The sequence below is a fragment of the Anser brachyrhynchus genome (genome assembly GCF_964034855.1).
Source record: "Anser brachyrhynchus genome assembly, chromosome: 14".
NCBI lineage: Eukaryota > Metazoa > Chordata > Aves > Anseriformes > Anatidae > Anser > Anser brachyrhynchus.
This window is the reverse complement of record NC_137709.1, coordinates 7,144,171-7,161,760: the sequence shown is the minus strand read 5'-3', so window position 1 is coordinate 7,161,760 and position 17,590 is coordinate 7,144,171. Positions and strand designations below refer to the sequence as shown.

General features: G+C 58.9%; 1 protein-coding gene across 1 annotated transcript; it reads left to right on the top strand.

Annotated features, from left to right (window-relative positions):
- The first annotated feature begins 3,697 nt into the window (after positions 1–3,697).
- On the top strand, positions 3,698–17,263 carry LOC308177963 (LON peptidase N-terminal domain and RING finger protein 1-like). Its single transcript, XM_080555877.1, has 12 exons — positions 3,698–4,359; positions 7,562–7,680; positions 8,508–8,630; positions 9,178–9,288; positions 10,075–10,201; positions 10,782–10,875; positions 12,268–12,382; positions 13,026–13,147; positions 13,374–13,532; positions 14,215–14,377; positions 14,521–14,667; positions 15,512–17,263. The coding sequence occupies exons 1-12, from the start codon at positions 3,990–3,992 to the stop codon at positions 15,707–15,709; spliced, it is 1,848 nt and encodes a 615-aa protein (XP_080412003.1). The 5' UTR covers positions 3,698–3,989; the 3' UTR covers positions 15,710–17,263.
- Positions 17,264–17,590: the final 327 nt, after the last annotated feature.

The following is a 17,590-nucleotide window of genomic DNA, read 5'->3' as shown; positions in this document are numbered from 1 at the left end:
TGGGGTGGAGATTGCAGAGAATCCCTGCGAGCTCACAGCATCCTGCCCTGCAGACCGTGGGCTTGTCACCTGTCCTAGGGTAACTGGACAATTCTGACCTTGCTTTTACCTGGCATGGCTCACATGTGCCCACGGTTTTCTCCACGCTTTTTATGTGGGACGTGCTCCAAGACCAAGTGACAATATTCTGTCGAACTTTGCCAAGACGTTTGGCCCAAGAGAGTAAAATGAGCCAGATGGGGATCGGGGCCCTCCCCACTCGCCTCTCAGGTTTCCAGGACTCGAGGCAGAAGCAGGGTTACGTGAGCACTGCGATAACCTTACATCGCAGCAGTGTGTCTGGCCTGTCCATGTGACACTCAACGCATTTCTCTAGGAATGACGATGCCTTGGGCAAAGCCTGCGTGACTCAGAAAGGAAAATATTGAAGTTTTCTTGAAAGGAAAATATTAAAGTTTTCTTAAATCGCCTACCCTGTTTACCTCCGATCCTCCTTACTGAGAGTCGGGGCCTCTCTGAGCTCTCAGCCAGCTGAGTTTCGGGCCTGAGGAACAGCACCATGTAATTTGTGTGGTTGCTCCCTGCCCAGTGCCCAGTCAGCACAGCTCAGACCTCGAACACCAGACATCAAGGAGCAGTGTGGCAATCCGCTGCGTCTGCCAGAGAGAAAACCAGGCACGGGGCAGCTGCCCTCGTTGGACGCAGGGACCTGGAGCAAAAGGTGCTTGTTACAAAAGAGCCGCGACTGCGGACAGAAGTCTCCTGCACCACCTGCTTCCACTTCCTCTTGCTCCATTTACCAGGAACGTCTTTGAACTGCGTGTGGCAAACGGAGAAACCCGGCAGCCAAACAATATCCTGGATACAGAAATACTGTGGGGCAAAGAAAGCAAAAATGCCAGGAAGCTGATGTGCTTGTAGACGCACTGGGAGGCGTATGATGCAAATGACTCCCTGCGTGCTATTTGCACGTACCGAGGTGTAAAAACAATTCCATGCGCCAACCCCCAAGGACACGGGGCTGGGCTCCAGCCCCAGCTGGGAACCAGAGGGGCACGAGCGGGGCTGCACAGGTGCTGAGCCTGGTCCTGGCTCTTTGCCCGAGCAGGAATAAAGCTTGGAGCCTCATCCTGTGCCGGCTGACTCCTGCACATCCCCGCTGCCTCCAGCCCAGCCCGTCTCCTGATGTGGCAGCACCGCAGCCCCTGCGCTGCTTCTCCTTGGCTGGGTGCCGACTCTTTCCTCTTTTGGGTGTTTTTGAAAGAGAAAAACTCGTTTTACCTCTGCGCAACAGGACTTGCAGGTCTGATGGTGACAGCCCCATCCACACAGGAGGGAAGAGCAGGGTAGGCATGTGGCGGGGACATGGCAGGCACAGGGCACGTCCCTGCCCAGCAGCTGCCGGTGGCGCCTCTGCAGACACCCCGAGGAGCACCCCGGTCTCCCCTGCCAGCACTGTGAAGGCGCCACAGGTAGGTGCTGTCACCTCTGTGCCACTCCTTCCTGTCAAACGTGTCAAAACCCAGTGTCAACACTGGCAGCAAATATTTACGTGCTGGAACCAAGCACACAACTGCCTGGCGTGAAGGCACCGAGTCCCACGTCGCAGCTTGGCTATCTGCACCGCATCAAGGAGCCTGTGCCAGAGCCGGGGCACCGGCGGCGTGATGGCAGGGAGATGGGGCAGCCGAGGGGCTGCTTGTCCCTAGGACACCCCGTGCAGCTCTCCAGCCTGGCTGGGCCCCACCTTTAAAGTGGAAAGAGAAAAATCCGATAGTGCTCTGCAAAACGCACCTGAGCACAGCGTGAGCTGTTCTGCAAAGCACTAAGTCCTCATCTGGTCAGCAGAATAGTTAGCATTAGGTATTTTTATTTTATTTTATTTTATTTTATTTTATTTTATTTTATTTTATTTTATTTTATTTTATTTTATTTTATTTTATTTTATTTAATTTCAGCACGTACCGAGTCAGCACAAGCACACCAGTGACAAGCAAAAGCATTCGGACTTCACCACCAGCTCAGCTCTCTATAGACCAAAGAAAACACACTGCTCTCACGCTGGTGCCAGCGAGGCCCGGTTCCCAGCGCGTGTACATGTTGTGGCTGAGTGATTTTTGAGTGCGTTACGCAAAGGCAGCGGCGCGGCCTCGCTGCTGGCGAGGCGCTGGGCCCGCACGCGTGAGGATGCCTGCGGAGTGAATCAGGAGGTGAGCAGCAGAGCAGGCAGGGCCCGGGAGCAGCCCGGCATCGCCTGGAGGGGCCTGTTGGGGTGGTGAAAGGTGCCCCCCACCTGCTGCCGGCTCCCAGCGGGCTGCTGCTCCCGGCTGAGCCGCAGCAGCAGATTTTGGGATTGCTCTTCACAGCGCTGCCCACTGGGCTGCGGTGGCTGAAATCGCCCTCGGGTCACGGCTCAGCAACGCGTCCTGCTGGAGGGTAAACTGGGTGGTCAGGGCTCCCTGGTGGCAGTGTTATGTTTTAGTCATTATTCAGGTTTTGGTGGACAAACTAGCCACTGGGGAACTAAAGCATGAGACGACAGCGTCGGTTGTAAGTGAGCCTTGTGCGTCTGAGAAAGGTCCGGGAGCGCGGCTGGCAGGAGGCCTGGTGGGACCCCCCAGGGGCGACTGATGTGGGTGGCTTTCACCCTACCCAAAGCAGATGGGGGACACGGAGGCTGTCCCCAATGGGGCAGGGTCCTGGGCAGCCCCACAGTGCTCCAGGGGTGACTGCGGTCCCCAGAGCCCCGCGGGATGGAGGGCCGGGGAAGGAGGTGCTCGGGGCTGTGCTGCTGAGCAGGGCCAGGGTTTCCACCCGTCTGCAGAGACTGCTCACAAAGATGCCGAACTAACTGCAAGGCCTTCAAAGCCCACAGAAAATAATTAGCTTTTGAACTTTTACAACCACTCGTGAGTTGTTTAATGAAATCACAGTAGGTTTTGAAACAAAACCTGCTCCGCAGCCCCAGCCGCTGCCAGCCACTCCCTCAGTGGGACAGGGGTTGCACCAGCACTGCTGGCTCACCGGTGATCTCCCGCCCTGAGCATCCCTGCCAGCGTGCTCCCGTCTTTGTTTGGCTTTTAGGGACATGCAAAAGAGCCTGTGGAGAGCTGTGCATCATCCTTACATAAAGTCTGATCTACTAAGCTGTTTTTCCCAGCACCGGCTATCCGAGAGCTGCCATAGCCTTGCTGCTGGGATGAGTGGCAGGGGGATGCTTCCCCCCTGTCCTGGGGGGCTGTGAGCAGGAAGGGGACCTCCCCAGCCAGCTCCCTGCTGGTTCAGCTCCCAAAGAGCACCTGGGGAAGACGCAGTGTCCCACCTGCACCGGAGGGACCCTGCTCCGCCCCGTGCACCCTGCAGTGAGGCGGCTGCGTAGTGGGGGCTGCAGGGGCACACTTGGGGTCCCCCAGCCTCACCAACCTCCCAGGCACCCCGCACCCCATCCGACCCACGGGGCTCTCCGGCACCCCACAGCGGGGCTGCACCCCGAGCACCCCAACAAACCCCTGCACCCCGCTTCCTCCAGAGCCCCCCCAGCACCCCGCACCGGGAACCAGCCCCGGATCCCCCATCCTCCCCCCATTCCCCATCCCTCCCGGCTCTCACCTCGGTGCCCGGTGCCTCCGAGCACCCCGTCCCCCCCCCCCCCGTCCCCCGCCCCGTTCCCCGTTACGAAACGCGCCCGGGGCGGGGCGGGGCGGGCGCAGCGCAGCGGCGGCTGCAGCCAGTGGTGCCCCCGCCGGTAACGGGGGGGGGGGGGGGACACGGTAGGAGCCCTGTCCCGGCCGTGCCGTACCCTACCGTGCCGTGCCCGGGCTCCGCAGCCCTTTGCCACCCCCCCCACCCCCCCCCCCGGGGAGGATGGGCTGAGCCCGGTGGCACGGGGGGTGGGGGGGGGGGGACCGGCGGCGGCGGCGGCTCCCGGGATGTGCGCGCACCGCCGGCCCTGGCAGCAGCTCCCCGGCTCCTTTTGAAGGGCAGCAGCGATGAACCGCGGCCCCCCCAGCCCGCCCAGGGGGGGTAGCCCCGTCCGGTGCCCCCCGGGGAGCGGGGAGATGCTGAGCTGCCCGTCCTGCCGCCTGCAGCTCTGGGAGCCGGTGACGGTGTCGTGCGGCCACTCGCTGTGCACGCCGTGCCTCGGGGGGGCCGTGCCCGCCCGCTGCCCCCTCTGCCAGGAGAAGCTCAAGCTGCTGGGAGTCGGGGGGCCGAGGCGCAACGTGGTGCTCTGCAGCCTGCTGGAGAAGTGCGAGGACCAAGGCAGGCGGCTGGCGGGGTTGGTGGCCCGTGTCCGGCACCATCTGACCCGTGGGGAGGCGAAGGAGGCGCTGGGGGTGGCTCAGAAAGGCGTCGAGCTGGGTAAGCATCCCCTGGGTCTGGGGGGGGTTGGGGGGCGGGTTGGGGCTGGTGGTCCCAGGAGGGGCCGGGTCTGTTGTCCAGCTGGGGTGAGGATGCGCGGATGGTGCTGGTGGGGCAGGTGGGTACCGGCGTGGGTCGCTTTGTCCCCATGTCACGGTGTCCCCCATGCCAGCATGAGCTGGGAGACCTGGGGAGCTCATTTGGAGTGCTGGAAGTGCTGAGGAGGGATGGGGAGGGGGTGTACAGAAGCTGGGCTTTTCTCCTGCGTCTGCAGGTGTAAGGGACTCATCCCCACCCCTGCCAAAGAGCATCAGCAGAAGGGGGACGTGGCCTTCTGGGGCTATGGTGGCCGGGTTGAGCCCTGATGTTTGTCCCTAGTGCCAGGACCGTGGGCAGGACGGGGTGCACAGCCGTGTCCCGCCAGCCCTGGGCTCGTGGCATTAGTGGGCAGCTGGAGAGGAAGGAGCTGCATGGTGATAGCCGAGAGGTCAGCAGCTTCCCAGGGGTGTCCGGCAATGTTTCAGCACCAGGGGAAAAGTTTGGGGGCTTGCAATCATTATATAAAACGGCTGGGACTTTTCCACTCTGAGACAGATACGTCTGAGCCCCCCACGGCAAGCAGCGGGGTCCCCCAGCCCCCTTCTGCACCCAGCCCCACCGAGACATTCATCTGCAGGATCAGGATCAGGCCGGGGGGGGTCGGTCTGCTTTAACACCCAGCCGTAAGTGGATTTCTTGGAGAGCACCGCTGAACTAAAAGGGGTTACACAACGCGGCTGGGGAGCAGGGGGCTGGGGCGGCGGAGGCAGGAGGTCCTCTGGCGTCTCTATGACAGCGCTGTGCGGGCAGCACCGAGCTCCCCTCCCGCTGCGGGCACTCACTCCTTGCTCATCGCCACTGCCAGACAAGTGCCAGGGGTGCACGGCTGGGGGGCCGGCGGTCCCGGTGCTGGCAGCAGAGCGTGGGTGCCTTTGTGCAGCCTCCCCGGGCACCCCCTTCCCATCCTCCGCGCCCTTTGTGCAAAGCACACGCGCCGTCCCCTGCCACTCTTTTCGTTAGTGCCAGGCTTTCGTCTCATCGGGCCGTACGCTTAGGTGTTTCTTTTTGAAAAGCCTCTGCGAGGAGAAAGAGCGAACTGTTGCGAGCTCTGTCCTTGGCCTTTCTTCGCTACGTGCTCGGCTCCCCGAGGAAGCAGGAACCGGCTGCAGCTCCCATAAACCTGCGTGTGCCGGTGCTGATTGGGCTCTGCGATGTGGGTGGTGCTTTTGGGGGCAGGATTCCCACCCCCTGCAGCCTGCTGAGCGCTTTTAGGCTGCTCAGCTTCTTCTGGGCTCCTCTGTAAAACCGGAGGTTAATAAAAGCTCGAGCGGTGGGAAGGTGCGTGCTGGTTTGCACGGTCCTGCTCCGTGCTGCCCAGGGCAGGGACCCTCGGCTTTGCACCAAACTCGCTGCCAGGCGGAGCAGCTCTCTGCTTGGGAGAGACCGCGTGGCTAAAGCGAGCAGAAAACCAGAAGATAACAAGTTGCCAAAGTGAACAGAAAGGTGCAGCGTAACACAGGAGGGCTCCCGAAGTGCCAGGAGCGCTGTCAGTCACTCCGCAGCCGCCGGTCTGCCAGCTGGCTCACATCCCCGATGTCTAGTGATATCATAGATCAAAAATAGCTGCAGCAGCAGAGAAATGCAGAATTCGTAGCCTGCTTTTACACATCTTGTTTTTGCCAAAGCGAACGCTTTATTACCAGGCAGTGCAAATGTTCAAATGCGTTTGCCCATGTGGAAAATAAGCCCCTGGACTTTGTACCTGTGTTTTTATCTCCGTGTGTCACTGTGATCTGGAGCATTTCATCTCTAGACGTGTGCCTGAGGGACGGGTCACGGCACAGCAAGTTCCCCTGCTTCCTGCTCCGGGTGCCAAGGTCGTGGCTGTCGTCACGCACGCACGTGGGCTTGGAGGGAGCACACGGTGCCCTCTCGGCCTGGCTGCTGCGGGGCAGCTTGGGATGGGAGATCTGACTTGCACCTGGAGCAGGGCAGAGAGCGGGGGCCTGCTGTGCCCCACGCTGGGCACGGGGGTGGAAGGAGGCAGGAGCTGCCCTGGAGCTTCCTCCTCGCGGCTGGACGTGGCGGGTGCCTGGGCACGGTGGCAGCGGTGGCGGGCAGATGCCGGGTTCCTGCACCGTGCTGTCACGGGGCTGCGAGTCGGGACCTGCTGGGTGCTGGCACGGCTGCATCAGCGCCTGGTGTGAACTGGGGCGGGGAGGAAAAGCTGCCAGGGCTGGGAGTGCGGGAGACATCGCCAGCAATGCTGTCTGGCTTCAAAGTGACCCTGGATGCTGGCCCTACCGTCATCCCACGGGGAGCCAGCAGGGACAGACGTGATGACACCGGTGTCCTGCCCGGAGGGACCGGGGTTGCAGCTGTGCTTTCCCCACCGCAGCGTGTCCCCGGCCCCAGCCCTTGGCAGCCGTCGGGCGATGCTCGCCGCTGGGGGAGGCGCGGGGCCGTTGCCTTGGCTGGCAGTCAGCAGCAGATGTAGGTCACCTCCGTGGCTGTGATATAATGGGGTGGGTCTGCGAATCCTGCACGGTTCAAACCCACAAAGCATCGCCACACCTGGCTGAGTCGTGCCACCTGGGATTTCGGGGTGCTGGTTTCCGAGAGGGACTGCTCTGCACCACGCCACCCACAGTGTCCTGGCCAGCAGCACCTGCACACTGAGGTCCCACCGGTGACGTTGTGATAATGCAGGCCTGGGTGCCCAGTTCCCTTCCTCTGTTTTGGGAAACCTCAGCCTTTTCTTGTTCTGGGGGGCCCAGAGCCATGTGGTGGGGTGGATCCAGAACCTTCCTTGCTCCCCCAGGGTCTCTCCTCGCCCTGCGGGGAGCACATGTGTGGTACAGCCTTTTTGCTGCACCCCAAAAGGATGGATGAGAGCCCAGATCCCACTGCAGCTGAAGCTGAGCCCTAGGGCAGCAGTGGGGCCCCCTGACTGAGGAAAGATGGGGAAAAACACAGGGAAGAGGCTCAGAGTTTAATGCAGATATTTAGGGGAAAGGACTTTCTTGTAGAGAGTTATGGGGCTGGTGGCTCGTGCCAAAGAGGAGCTCGTGTTTGGCTCAAGCTGCCTGCGCAGCCCATGTGCCCCCTGGCCGTGTGGTCCTGCACGGGCTCGTGGCACAAGCCCCCACCTTTCTCTTCCCAGCCCCGGACGACACCTCCCTGCGGCGGTGCCGGGCAGAGGCGTTCGTGGCCCTGGGGCAGTACCCGGAGGCGCTGGAGGACCTGGAGGCTGTGTGCAAGGCTGAGCCCACGGAGCACAAGGTGAGCCGAGGGGAGGCTGGAGAAGCCTTGGAGCCACGTCTCACTGCATACGAGAGCTAATCCTCCCAGAGGATTTCCTTTTGCTGTCCCAATGTCACTTGGAAAGCTCTCCTGGTCACAGAAGGCAGAGGAAATTTTGGCTGTAGGGACACGGATAATTTACCTTTAATCCAAAGGCCTTAATCACAGTCTCTTGCCAGCCACTGATTGCTGGGCCCAGCATGTGGTTCACAGGCAATCCTGAGTTCTCATAGCCATTGGATTCATCCTGTTCAGAAATTCACTGTCCAAATCCACGAGGCTGCAGACACAGGAGGCAAGCACTATGTAACATTAACAGGAGTGCATTGCCTGGCAGTAAAGGTCCAGCACCGTGTGCCTGTGCACACGCACTCGGTGAGGACGCTGGTGTGCAGGGTCCCAGCTTTGGGCTGGGGAAATGCTGGCTGGGGGCTGAGCTGCCCCTGAAGACACCAGACCTGGGAGCTCGCTTGCTGATTTGCACTTGTTGGCAATAGCTTTGCAGCGTCAAAGGCAGAAGCCCTTTGACCCCTTCTGTGGGTCTCCACAGGGTTTATTTGCTTGGCTGTTGCAACGGTGGCATTTTGGAGCCCTGTTTGATGTGGTGCGTGGGTCTGGTGGGTAAAATGACCAGTCTGAGCGTGGGGCCAGCGATGTGGCCGGGTATTTCAGCCCAGGATGGGAGCGGGCAGGGTGCTGGAGGGAGAATCCCTTGGCACTGGGAGCTCGGGGTGCACACAGGAGCTGAAGGGACGCTCTCAGCTGGCCACTGTCTCATAGTCAGCGCAGGTTTTTCTGCTTTACAGGGCTTCTTCAGGAAAGGGAAGGTGCTTCTGGAGATGAGACGCAGAACTGAAGCCCTGCTGGCGTGGGAGCACTGCCTGACACTGTGTCCCCAATTCCAGCCTGCGCAGAGCGAGATGGAGAAGGTGCGTGGGCCCATGGCGTGGCGTGGCCCCGTGCCCTCCTGTCACTCAGGGAGGTGCCCTGTTCCTCTGAAGGACTCGTGTCCCTCACGGTCCTGCTGCTCTGGGTTGGTTTCGGGAGAAAGGGAAGTTGGGTCCTGGTCCAGGAGTTTCCCATTGCCCCGATGTGAGTTTGCTGAAAGCTGTCCCTGGAGATCTGGCGTCACTTCATTTTGGTGTCATTCAGGCCAGCACCCACCTGTGTGCCAAAATATTGTCACCGCTGGGGCTGCTGGCAGTGTCCCCAGCATGAGGACTTCATGCCATGAGTGGACGTTTGCCCTCCAGGAGGGAAAGGGCAGGGGAATGAGGAGTGACCCTGTGCTCTCCACTGCGCACTCCCTTCCTGCTTTTTTTGGGTAATGGAAAACAGGTCCCAGACCTTAAAATAGACTCTTTTATGCAGTGCCTCCTGCTGCCATCTTCCTTCTGCCAAACTAACACCTTCAGGTATAGCTCAGCCAGCATGTCCTTCTCCCAGTGCCCCGCTGAGCCCCGTTTCTCCTTGTAGATCCTCGCCCAGGAGGATGCTCCTCGGCCACGCGCTGCCCACCGGGGCTCGACCGGTCCCCAGGCAGTGGGGGACAGAGGGGACCCTGCATCCTCCTCTGCAGGAGCTCAGGTAAGAGACAACGATGGGACTCGGTGTCCCTTTGGGTCATCCCAAACTGGGATTTTCAAGTGATGGGAACGGAGGTGCGGGAAAGGGAGGCCGGGCAGGACCATACCCAGGGATGGGCAGCTGCAGGTAGCAGGGGGTGGGAGAGCAAAAACACCCTCAGAAATGGTGCTGAGGGGCTGGGGGAGCAGAGGAGGCTCCTACTGGTTTCCAGTCCTCTCCCAGTTTTGTTCTGCAATAATTTCCACAAGATTTTAGACCCTTGTGTTTAAAACACAAAAGCCACATTACATTCAGAAAAATAAAAGAGAAAATTTCAGTTTTAATGGCGGTTTTTCATCCAAAAAATACATCTGAGAACAGCTCAGACCACTAGGAGCCATTAAGGAAAACTCATTTTCTGCTCTTTGCCTCCTAAGGAGGAATTTGGCAGGTTTGGAGAGAGGGGAAAATGGGAGCAATGGGTTCAAACACACCCCAGTGCCCGGCGGTACATCTGGGCAGGGAAAGCCCGTGTTTTAACCATGAGATAAACCATGCCCTGAATGCATGCTCTGTGCCCCGGTTCTTGGGCTGTTTGTGTTTCCTCACAGAAAGGTAAAATCTGGCTCCCGGATGCTGTAGGGGGGTTGAACAGGGATGTCTGTCAGGGGCACGCTCTGCTGATGCAAGATGTTAACAGAAATGTGCCAGAAAACATCCTGGTGTCATTGGTCTCGGTGGGGCGGATGGGTTTGTATTCAAAGGGGGAAGGGGTGTCGGGCTCGATTTTCTCCTTGCTGTGTCCAGGACCAGGAGGGAGAGCCGGAGGCCGGCAGAGGGGCCGCGGTGTCTGAGCACGGCCAGGGGACCCCCACCCCGGGGCGACAGCAGGAGCCGGGGGCTGCGGCAGAGAGGCAGCACGGGCTGTTGGCCGGTGAGTGTCTGCAGAGGCACCAGAACCTCTTCTCCTGCAGAATAACCCTTAACAAGACGTTTCGGCACTGAAATCTCAGTGTTTGTGCCGTGTGCCGGACCAGTGAGCAGAGACGGGCTTTAGATCAGAAGATCCTTGTGAGGGACGTGACATATCACATTTTGGGGAGGCAGCACCTCTGCTGGCATTGGCTTGCCACCAGCACCCAGCCCGATGGCTGCCGTACACCCGGGTTTGCCCAAAGCAGTGGCGATCCCTCGTGGTAGCACCCAGGCCTCCAGAGATCTCTGTGTAGGAGCTTCTTTGGGTCACTTCACCGCCTGGTGCCTCAGTTTCCCCGCCTGCAAAAGGAGGTGGAGATACTGCCTTCTTCTGCCAAGTGCTGGGCAAGCTGTGGGTGAACGCATGTGGGTTAACGGCTGGGTTTATGTCACATTTATATTACATTTTTGCTTTTAATCTTAAAAGCACCCATGTAGCAGCTAATTCCCTACACCTCAGAACAAGGCCAGAAAGCAAAGATTAATTCTCAGTATGAAAATGGGGGGGTCTTTCTTCCCTTCTCTTCTTTTGCCACCAGGTAACGAAGAGGAGACAGAGGCAGCGAAGTGTAACCAGCTGTACCTCGGGGAGCTGCTGAGCATTTCTGACTTGGAGTGCTCCCTCTGCATACGGTGAGTCCTTCGGCTGGGGAGCTCTGGGGACGAGGAATTGGCACCTTCCCAGTTCTGTTCCCTGGTTTGAATCTGTCTTCCCCTCTTAATAGCAAACTCAGTCCCTGGTACTGCTGAAACGCGAGTTTTGGTGGGGACAAGAGATAAGAGGGGCAGATGGGGCAGGCTCTGCCCTGGCAGGCTGTGGGAGCTCAGCTCGCTCCGTCCCGGGACACAGCGTGCTTCCACGTGGTGCAGAGGTGGGGATGTTCAGCAGGGTCAAAGATCCAAGGTGATGGTTGCCCTCTGTAACTGCAGGCCACAACAGGAAGGATTTGCCCCAGGGAAGCACCGTCCATGATCGGGGCATTGCAAACCCTGATGGACCAGGGCAGGGTCTGTGTCCATCTCCAGCTCTGGCCAGGGAAGGGCTCGGTGCCTTTGAGGGGGGTGAGTGTTTTAGAGGACATGGTGAGACCAGGCTGTAGTTTTTGGCGTGTCCCAGTACCTTGGGCAGTTGTGCAAGCGCTGCTGCCAGGGGACTGGGCGCTGTGCTTCTGTACGTGTGGGACAGTCAAGGTTTCCTGCACGGTGGCTTGCTCCAGGTCTGGGCATGGCACGGGAGGATGAACTGTGAGTGAACTGCCACGGGGAGGGAGCTCAAGGCTGCATCTGGTCTGAATTAGGTGAATTTAATCTTTTCCAAGAGCAAGGAAATGTAGTGTTCAGGAAGAATCAGGGCTCAGTGCGAATGAAGAAGGAGACCCAAGCTGTACCTGCAGTGGGGGATTTCCGCAGGTATCAGTGTCCCCGCTGAGCTGGGCTCAAGTCCTTCATTTCGTTTCTGATCCCGGAGCCAGCCAGGAGTGACCTGAGCTCTTGGAGCCGGAGGAGGAGGCACCTTCCCACCGCGGGCTGCTGGAGAAACGCTCGTCCCAGCAGGGCCTGTGGGCACCCCACAGGGCCGGGGAGCTCAGGCCGGGGACAGTTGTCATCTCCCATCAGTGTGCACGTCCAGCAGCCTGAGCCCAGGCTTCTAATTACAGGAATAAGCCAGCTAGGAACCTTTACATTTAATTAACAGGAGTTACAAGCGAAGATTAGCCAATGCAGCTTTAGTGAAAGCAAGTTGCATAGCCGCGTACTGCCCGGGCTTGGGAAGCACGGCATGAAACAGCTTCCAGTGGCGTCTCGTCCTGCAGCATCGCTGTGAATTTCCCTTGAAGTGGCAGGAGGGGGTAGGGGAAATGCCTTGATCCTGCTGGAAGCGAAATCCCATAAGATTTTCGAGTCGCAGTAAGGGGATTCAAAGACGCAGTACCCACAGCACAGGGCTGGGCACGGCCGGGAGCTGTGCCTATAGCAGACGTGCTCCTTCCCCACCTCGGTCCATCGACGGTGGCTCTTTTGCAGGATGTTCTTGGAGCCGGTGACGACGCCATGCGGGCACACCTTCTGCAAGGAGTGCCTCGAGCGCTGCCTGGACCACCGGCCCAACTGCCCCCTCTGCAAGCAGAGCCTGAGAGAGGTGAGGGCACGGGTCTCCACGCCAGCAGTGTGCCCGGGGCTGGGGGCAGGTGGGACACGGGGGGCATGCAGGAGGCAGGGGACAGGCAGGAGGCAGGGGACAGGCAGGAGGCAGGGGACAGGCAGGATGCTCGCATGCTGTTGGCGGCCTGGCCCAGCGGTGTCAGCTCCACTTGTGCAGGAATGACCTGACAGCTGATAATTAAGACCAGGAGATTCATTTCCACGAGATGCCACAGTGATTTAGTGAGATCGTAAACAGGGCTGAGAGTTAGAGGGGAGAGAGAGAGAGAGGAGGAAGTTAATGCTAATTACTTTCAAAAATGGAAATGGATGGAAGACCTGCTAGCCTGGGGATTTGATTTTCTCTTTAATGAAAAAGGATTCAGAGGAGACCACTGGGGAAATTAGGTTGTCATACACAGACCACATCAGTGTCAGTGACAGGAGGCGGCGTTAGATGGGCCCCGGGTCTGAGCCGGCGCTGCTCAGTCCTGCAGTCCTCCCTGCTGGGCTTCAGCCCTCGCACTCTCACCTGAAATTACCCCCGGCTCCAACACACGAACATGATTCAGAGCTCAGGATGGCCTCGGGGCTCCCGTCCTGCTCTTGTCCAACCTATTTCTGGGTCTGTTTTCTCTCAGTACCTGAAGGCTGGAAGCTACAGCTGCACCGTGCTGCTGCAGGACATCATGCTGGCCACCTTCCCCGCACAGCTGGCCGAGCGCCGGGAGCTGCACCAGGCCGAGATGGCCGAGCTCTCCAAGTAAGAGGGACCTGCTCCGGTGTGTGGGGGGTGTGTGTGTGCAGGGGGGGGCTTCTCAAGCTTCTCACCTGTAGGACCGCCTCATGGTGGTCTGCACCACAGCATCACTTTGTGGGGTAAAGGACAGATGCGGTTTGGGGGAGCAGCCAGGGTGCGAGCCGATGCAGAGCCTTTGGTGGGATTTATTCCTGGAGGTGTCACAGCAGTGTCCCCTCCTCTCCTTCAGTCTGACCAAGAACATCCCCATCTTCGTATGCACCATGTCCTTCCCCGGCATCGCCTGCCCTCTGCACGTCTTCGAGCCCCGCTACCGCCTGATGATCCGGCAGTGCCAGGAGACCGGCACGAGGAGGTTCGGCATGTGCGTGTACGAGACCGGGAAAAGGTGAGCTCCGGGACGAGGCTGCTTCCTTCTGCCCCGGCTTGTTTACCCCTGTCTGCTCCAGCTCCACATTTCTAAAATCCCGAGTGGTTCAGAGAGGGGGAACGGGATGCGATTTCATCTCCCACTGCATCCTGCCGGCAGAAATCCCAGGGAGGATATCTCTGAGCTGCCTGCCCATGGCCACTTTATGGTTCCCTTACTTCTCATACTCTGTCCACAGCAAGCTGTGGTTGCACATGGGCCAAGCGGGCTTTTGTTTGGTGCAGCCTGGTCACCTTGTGTTCCTGGTGACACCTCCAGATCTCAGGCGTGCTCAGCCTCTAGGTGCCTATCCCAAGTACTCCATTAAACACCTGTACTTACATGGCAAATCTTCCCACCCTGCTCAGCTGAAATGAGATAGATAACATTTTCTGGCCTCAGATGGGTTTTGGGATGTCTCTGCAAGGGATGGTGTGTTCAGGCCTCTGGACATCAGGGCAGCATGAGGACCTAAGTCATTTTCATACAAGACAAATCCAAGGGAGTGCTCGCCGTTCCCTGCCCTCTTGCAGCAAGTGACAACAATTAATTTCTGATTTCACACCATTTCTCTGCTTGGAGGTGGTGCGTTGAGGAGAAGCGGTTCTCCCACCACCGGCACTGTGCTCAGGCCCTCTTTTCTCCCCCTCGCTCCCTCCAGCTTCGCAGACTACGGCTGCATGCTGCAGATCCGGCAGCTGGAGCTGCTGGCGGACGGCAGGTCGCTGGTGGACACCGTTGGCGGGCGGCGGTTCCGGGTGCTGAGACGTGGGCGCAGGGATGGCTACAACACCGCCGACATCGAGTACCTGGAGGACAAGAAGGTGAGGGCAGGGCCAGGGCAGAAGCCCCCGGTGTGGTGGGACAAAGCCAGGGGAGGAGGAGGAAAGCCAGACAAAGCCAGAGCACCCGCGGTGGGCACCGTGCTCCCCACGCGCCCCTCTCCGCTCTCCTCTTCCCCCTGCAGGTGGCCGGGGAGGAGCTGCAGGAGCTGCAGAGCCTCCACGAAAGCACCTACGAGTTGGCCCAGAGGTTTTGTGAGCACGGAGACGTTGCCTCCAGGCACCTCTTGATGCAGCATGGACCGCTGCCGGAGAAGGAGGAGGACATCCAGGTAATGTCCTGAGGGAAGGGGTGCTCCACAGGGTACCGAGAGAGCCTTTGAATCAGAGCCAAAAGAAAAAAAAAACTAACAAATGGACAAACATACAAACCCCACAGCTCAGCTGTGCTCTCCTTACCTGTTGTCTGTTCCTTTGAGAAAGCCCTGGCTGTCCAGGGAAGAGGTGCTAAGCCAGCAGGATCCAGTTCGCTTATTAAGTTGCTCTGACAAATTCAGACTATGGGCAAAAAAAAAAAAAAAAAAAAACATCAAAATTTAGTTTTCACTCTTTCAAGAGGGTGCTACCTGCCTGGATCTTTATAAACAAGCCTGTCCTGCTGTTCTCTGAGCAGCGCCCAGCTGCTGTGCTCTTGCTGGAGCAGCTGAGCAAAGCTAAAGCAAATGCCCCAAATCCTCCATCCCTGGGGACCCTGGGGAGGTCGTGCCGGGTGCTGGATGTGGCACTGACTCTGCTATGGTGGCAGTGGCTGAGCGCTGCTGTGCTGGGGTGCCTCTAGGAGCGTGCAGGATTTTGCTTACGTTGTTGAAAAGTGTGGTGTTAAACCAATGTGCAAGGTATTTCTCTTTGTTTCGTACAGACTTTCTCGGTTGCCTCTGTGGGGGGAGAGTCCCTAGGGAATGTTTGCCTGGAAATTGAATTAGTTCATCCAGCCATCTCATGCCTAAACAGACGAAAGGGCGGCTCGGATGAGTGCCGTAGCCATGGCAGGCAGTGCTGCAGGATCCTTCTTACTACTCCGAGCAAATATTTCCTATCGGCAGTGCTGCCTGAAGGCCGTGCACCTCCCCGCCTTGCGGCTCCTGACGCGGGGCTCTCCCCCTCTCTCCCCTGCAGGCTTCTGCCGACGGCCCGATGTGGTGCTGGTGGCTCATCTCCATCCTGCCCCTCGACCCGTCCTTCCAGCTGAGGCTCTTCTCCAGCACCTCGCTGCGCGCCCGCCTCACCCAGCTGCAGCGCATCCTCCTGGCTCTGCTGCAGCAGCCCCCGGCCGCGCACCCCCTGCCCGAGCACAACCCCCGGGGCCGCATCTGAGCCCCCCGCCCCGGCAGCCCCCGCTCTGTTCACAGGGGAGACCCCCCCACCCCCCCTTCCTTCCTTGGGTTTCTTCGTGCATTTCTTTGTGGTTTGAACTCCAAGGAAGGGACCTCAGCGATGGGCTGGGCTCTCTCTGCCCGGCTCGGTGGGGCCCGGTGGTGACTCGACGCCGTCCGTGCTGTCCCCATGAGCTGCGGCCGTGCCACCGGTGGGGACCAAGCCAGAGAGCTGGGTTGTGTCTTGGGAGCCAAAATCCCCTGGTGAGCTGCTTCAGCGCTGGGGAGGACTCTCCCTAGGGCAGAGGACCGAGTGCCAGAGCTGCTTGGGTTTTGGCTCTTCCTCTCCAAAGGACAACGTCGGGGTTTTGGTAGAAGGCCCTGCTCTGTGCAGCATGGGAGGGGGGATTTAAGGCTTGGGAGATTTGGCACCAGGAGGCAGAGAGGTCCTGACGGCTTCCCCCACCCGTGGGAGCTGAAGGCTCAGCCTCTGGTTGCGAATTTGGCTTAATTTCTATTTGAGCTAGAAGAAAGTTTCAATTAAACAATCTGATATCCCCGGCCCTGCTTCTAGCCACCTCCTTGGCCAGGCAGAGAAGGAGGCACCGGTCGGAGCGGGGCCACCGCCTCCGTGTGGCTGTGGGGACCTGCCGATGGCTGCTCCCGACCCGGGTCAGGTCGGGCTTTGGGGTCAGACCTGACACACGGGTGGGCTTGAAGGGGCTGATAGGGGAATTAAGGCTGGCAGTGCTTGTTGAGACTTTCTGCCCCTTGAGCAGTGCAATTTCCCCGTGTTCAGTGTTTCTTGTGACCCTTGAATTTGGGACCCAGGACAGTTCAGGGCCCCCGAACCAGCATGGATTGAAGTCAAAGGGGATCTCCAGAGGGGCTGGGGAGGGCACAATACTGGTGGCTGATGCTGTGAACCCCATGCAGGGGAGCAAGTGCCTGTCTGCAAGTGCCTGGCTGCTGCTCCTCTCCAGAGAGAGGGAAAAAGTCACTGCCCCCCCCCTGCCTGCACAGGCAAGGCTTTACTCCATGGAGATCCTAAAGGGTTGGGATTTTTGTCTCCCATCCATAATTTCAGTGACTTTGGGCTGAAATTTAGGAGTAATATTGACTTAGTGAGTTGTTGAATTATCATTAATTCCAGAATCATGTCCCTGCTTTCGCTCTGTCTGGAGGCTGTTACCTGGGGAGGGGGAGAGGCGGTGGGGTCGGAGCCACAGGGCCCCTTCCTGCCCATCACTCCTCTCCGTGGCCTTCTGCAGGGTGCCACTGGATTTTGGGAAGTGCCTTTCTTTTCTGCAGGGTGGATGTGAGCACCCCTGTGACCCCCCAGCCCCACAAGCTGCCCGATTACCAGGTGTGGGAGCTCCATGGGTCTCTCCGTGGCTCTGGGCCGTGTTCGTGCTGGGACCCAGCCTGCTGCGGGAAGGGACTCGTGCAAATCGCTCCGGTTTGTTTGGAGCGCCTTTGGGGTCCGTGTTAGCATCTTCTCTCTTTGAATTCTTTTTTCTTCTTGGTCACTGAAATAAAGAACTTTGTTGTTGTTTTTTTGTTGCTGGTGTTTGCCTTTTAGCCACTCGTTGATGAAAGTTGGAGCATCCCAGGGAGATCCGGGACACGTGAAGAGGCGATGCACTGGTGGTGGCAGGTTAGGTGGGCACAGTGAACGCAGGGTAGATAGCAGCAAGGGAAAAAAATAACTTGTTTTGGAGCAGACAAAGAGCATGTTAAAACAATCCAGGAGGACTGGTTCCTGTGCATCGTTGCAGCCAAGGGCTTTGGGGAAAGCTGGGAACCTGGGACATTGGTCTGGGAGGGATGGTGACCAGTGTGGGATGACCCTGGTGGGTGTCCGTCCCTCCAGCGCCGCAGA